General features: G+C 51.6%; 1 protein-coding gene across 1 annotated transcript; it reads left to right on the top strand.

Moving 5' to 3' along the window:
• Positions 1-4,350: 4,350 nt before the first annotated feature.
• Positions 4,351-4,620, top strand: K437DRAFT_217246 (Cupredoxin; the record flags this gene model as incomplete). The annotated part of the gene is made up of 1 exon (XM_013384673.1): positions 4,351-4,620. A coding segment is annotated over one exon (270 nt), but the record flags the coding sequence as incomplete, so codon positions are not given.
• Positions 4,621-4,635: the final 15 nt, after the last annotated feature.

A 4,635-nucleotide genomic window follows, 5' to 3' on the forward strand; every position in this document is an offset into this window, starting at 1 on the left:
GATTGAGAGAACAATCACATCGAAATCCAACGGTCCACACAAAATCCACCTAAGAGTGGTATAGCCGGAGGATCGGAGATTCTCTGTGGTTGGCTGACCACCATTCACTCATTGGCAGATTGCTGGCAGAACAAGGTCACAAACATCCAATAGAAAGGCCCAGCTGGTCCCCGAAAGAGTGACAGCTGGCAGATCGTCAGTCATCTTCCGGCGACAATATCCAGACGACCATTACTACCTGAGTTAACCACTTTACCACATAAACTGGGTTGCTCACTCCGTCGCAAATCAAATGAAACTGACCGTCGACGGACAAGACTTCAAGGTGTCCTTTAATTCAAACCAGAGTACTCATTAGTTGGAAAAAGGTCTACACAACTCGACCATCATTCATAGCCTCTATAACCGCAGTAGATGCATTGATTCCTGCAATCCATGTCCCCTTAAGACTGCTACGCAGATGAGTCGCATGGGTACTTCCACGTGAGCAACTAGATCAGATCCAAGCTAGCCCTCGCTACAAATCAGCTCGCTGGCCTGCAACTAACCAGATCCGCGCCTCTCTCAGGCCCCAGATTTTTTTCTCCACTCCACTTCCTTCAGCTTCTCTAAATAGCCGTGGTTGGTGTCATGCGTGGACGTGCCACTGCAAAGGCTACATGTATCAGCCTCTGCCCGAAGAAACGGCGGCAAGTTTATACAAACCCACAGGTCGATGCAGTCGTTTTGAGAGCAGAGGCAGTGGACTATGCGTGAAATAAAGGGAAGAAGGGCGCGAATGAACCGCGTACAAATGGTGGGCACGAGCTACGCAAGCTCACTCACCGAAAAAAGGCAGTTGATCTTGCACGTTGCACTTTGCGTGCTGCTTGTTCCTTCTACGAATTACATACGACCAAATACCTCGGCTTTGAAGAATCAATGGAGGCCCGTCATATCGTCACATGTGGCCTTGAAATGTGGTCCACCCAGCATTGTTTCTTTCTTCTCGACGAGATCTGGCCACGAATCCGTCTGTCTCCAGGATCCCCATGGATAGCGGAGGAATCTTTGCTGGCCTGCTCTCGTTGAACGTGTTGATATTGTTGCAAAATGAAGTGAGCCAGGCACGTACATAGACCAGCGTAAAGGTTACAGAGGGCCTGTGATGCGCAGACGGCATAGGACCCACGTGCGCGGCGTGTGCTCCTTGACATCATCACCTGCTGGAAACTTGTGTGTGCTGTACTGTTGCAAAGTTCGGACATCGAAGCCGCCCCTTGAATGTATGAGAGTGTGCCCTGGGCCCTGGGCTTGCCTCCCGCTTTACCACCATGTGTATCGTTGAAAGCTGTGATGCTCCGGCATAGGGAGTTCTCGACGCTTGGATACTGCCCGCAACTTCAGAAGATACGGTGTACATAGGTCCTAGCGCACGAGATTATGCAGGTGATAGTGTCGAAAATTTTGTGAGGGCGGATCAAAACGATGTTGGTGCGAGGTTTAGATGACTTCCATGTTGCGTACAACGAGCGCTAACTCTTTCTATGAATTTGTGCGAATTGCCCAGGGATCGTAGATGCGATGGGATCCTTCAGCATATCCAGCGCATAATGAAAGTCCTGGTCAGCAGCCATCGGTCATCAGTTTGAAGCCAGCATCGGCACAAAGTAGTACGTGAAAGGCACGAAAGATACGAGAAGTCAGTGATCGGTGGCTCCGCCGTATATGGCAAATGACAGTAAATGCGTCCTGTTGTCTGTCATCCGATGGATGCATCGTTGGACACATATTGTCAGGGAGGCGAGCAGCAGTAAATCCGATATCTGATATCCGGGAAGCTGATGGCATCTGGTGTCTGGCATGCAGGACGCCTGGCATCGGGGCCTCCGTGATTTGTGGATTGGGATGAACAAAGAAGCTTTACTGGGTCGAGGTGGCCGACAGTGACGCAGCTGCACTGCTTTAGCGCCTTGTTTTTCAGATTAGATTGGTCTCATCGAACCAGCCGGATTCTGTCAAGCCTGCAGGTATGTAGCAGAAACGAATTCATCCGCCGTCCATTGTTGGACATTCAGCGTTCCATAAGCAACTCTGGTTGCGTTAGGTCTCGGGGGTTGAGAGATATAGATGCGTCAGTGCAGCAGTGATTAAACAAGACACACGGATGTGTGTCATGGAGCCTGTCTATCCCCGCCGCTAGTTGGGAGCCCTGGACTGTTGGCGAGGTGTGATGCTTCAGATGGTTGACGCTGTCAATACGCGGCTCGACGAGGCCGTGAGATTGCAAGCGCAAGTCCGGGCGCACGAGAGCAGCAGGTGGTGGATATATCGGGCGCAGGTGGAGCCTGCGAGCCTAACTGCAAAGAGTCCAAGGGCGTGTCACGCGTGACCAGGCGACGGAGGAGGGGGCGTGCACAGATTGCACGATAATGACGAAACCCTGAAAGCAACTGATACTGAGGCCGGCCAGCAGGGTGGAAGATGCCAAGCCCTGGATAGCTTCAATCCTGGAGGAAATCCAACGGACTCTCCGAGCTCCGGCTCGAGCATGGAGACGTGGGTAAGTACGAGCATGTCGTCCCTCGCAAGCCCACCGGTGAGTGGAGTTGTGCCACGTGACCCCCTTTGGTTCTACCCCGGTGTGAAGTACTGAAGAGCCATTTGCAGAGCGGCAGTGTGTCTTTATGGGTAAGACACATGCTGGCCGCTGGGGAACGTCTGTGCGAGCTGAGGTGTGGAATGGAACTCGCCAGTGGTATCATGATAGCGATGCTTTTTGGGGCCATGAGGATGCAACTCCTCAATATGGGATGGTTTTCTTTGCAGAGATTCGTTTGGCTGGTGACTTCGACAGCTTGGTTCTGGTCTCACGTACGTATACAAATGTCATTATTTTGAAGGGCGCAAGAACGAAGCGCGGCCCGAAAGAGCCATGCGACGTTTTCATTTACGGCTCTGGGCGTCAGCACCGGCACATATGGAAAGGCAATGCACAAAAGGTTGCCATTGGTTCCATTGATTGTTCGCGCCAGCTGTACCAACTCTTGCATATTTTCTTCTCCATTCACACACTCGCTATAAATCATTCGTTAGGGCCCAATGAACTGAATGCAAAGGACAGCTGACCTTTGGTGCGGTCACCTATCGTGCACTGTACTTGTGAAATTTCTCGTCGAGCTTGCCGTGGTTACTCTATCCACTTTCTAATTCTTCTTCATCTTTTATTGCTCTCCTTCATACACGCTGTCCCTTTTCCCGAACCGCGGGCTACATACGGGTACCTACCGCAGGTACAGTAGATGCAGTGCGCAGGGCGTGCGGCCGACGGCAATTGGGGAAAGGTTTGGGAAGATTTGCAGAGGCTGGCTCTAACCAAGCTAGCCTTGGACAGCACATACAACATTTACATGCATGTGCCTGGTTGGTGAAATGTCCCCAAGAGGCTAAGGAACGGAAGATGAACTATAGAACTCACAAGCTAAAACCATACCACTCACGTGACACTTGGCTTGAGCGCCAGCTGTGCTCCTCTACCTCACCTTCCTGTCACCGCTCGAGGCCTTCCCTTGCACTTTCTCTTTAAGTATATTCGAACTCCAACAAACCAACTTTTGCGGTAGCATGCAGGTCCTCTTCTAAATTGAACCACTCGTTAAATTTGCATTTTGGCCTTTCTGCACAGCAGCTTCCGCCCCCACGGCAAAGTATCGAGCGGGCACGAGTGATTCTCAAAGAAAACACTTGTTCGTCTAGGACTGAAGGTTCAGTCAAATGAGTCCAGGTTGCTTCACTTTGACACATACTCCACTTGTGGTGCATGGTGCTTGGTCCGGGCGGAATTCTCGAACCGCTGCAATGATAGACCAGCACAACTCAGAAGATGTTGCTGCCGAGGGCACGTGTGTACACACCTCGAAGTTTCTTTCACCTCTCGGCAAGAAAAGTGAAGGCAGGAGTGCCAGTTTCTACTTTGTTCAGCTCTGAAGCTCAAGTCGACTTTGCCGATTGTACACCGTCTCGCATGCACGATCTTGTCATCCTCTCGCTGTTCAAGATCTTCGGAGGGACCCTTTAATAAATATATACCTTCCTTGGGGTCCAAGAAAATCACTGAAATGCGAACGTCCTCTTTCTCCTTGTGCAACTCCTCGTCCACTCCACCAAGCCGCCATGAGGGTTCACGTGTTGACTGTCCTTCTCTGCTCGCTTCTGGCGGCAGCAGCTCCCCATGAAATCAATGCGGCGGATAGCAAGAGGATCAACGCCATCTCCAAGCTCTCATGTATGACCGACTCCTCTTGCCGCCGCAATGCTTCCACCTCCACAGTAACCTGCCACTTTTCCGTCCGAAATGAAACGCGTAATGTCAACGGGACGCCGCGCACAATGCAGCTCGTCAATGGTGAATTTCCTGGTCCGTGCATTCAAGCCCACCTTGAGGACCGCATCGTGGTTCGCGTAACCAACGAGCTTCCTCCTGTGGGTGTACTGGCGCAGAACGTCTCAATCCACTGGCATGGTATGCACCTCAAAGACGCCCCCATCTACGACGGAACGCCCCTTACCCAATGTCCCGTCAAGGCTGGACAGAAGATGACCTACAACTTTACTGCCGACGTCGCCGGCACTCACATGTGGCATAGTCACTACAAG

This window comes from Tilletiaria anomala (assembly GCF_000711695.1).
Source record: "Tilletiaria anomala UBC 951 chromosome Unknown K437scaffold_161, whole genome shotgun sequence".
Taxonomy (NCBI): domain Eukaryota; kingdom Fungi; phylum Basidiomycota; class Exobasidiomycetes; order Georgefischeriales; family Tilletiariaceae; genus Tilletiaria; species Tilletiaria anomala.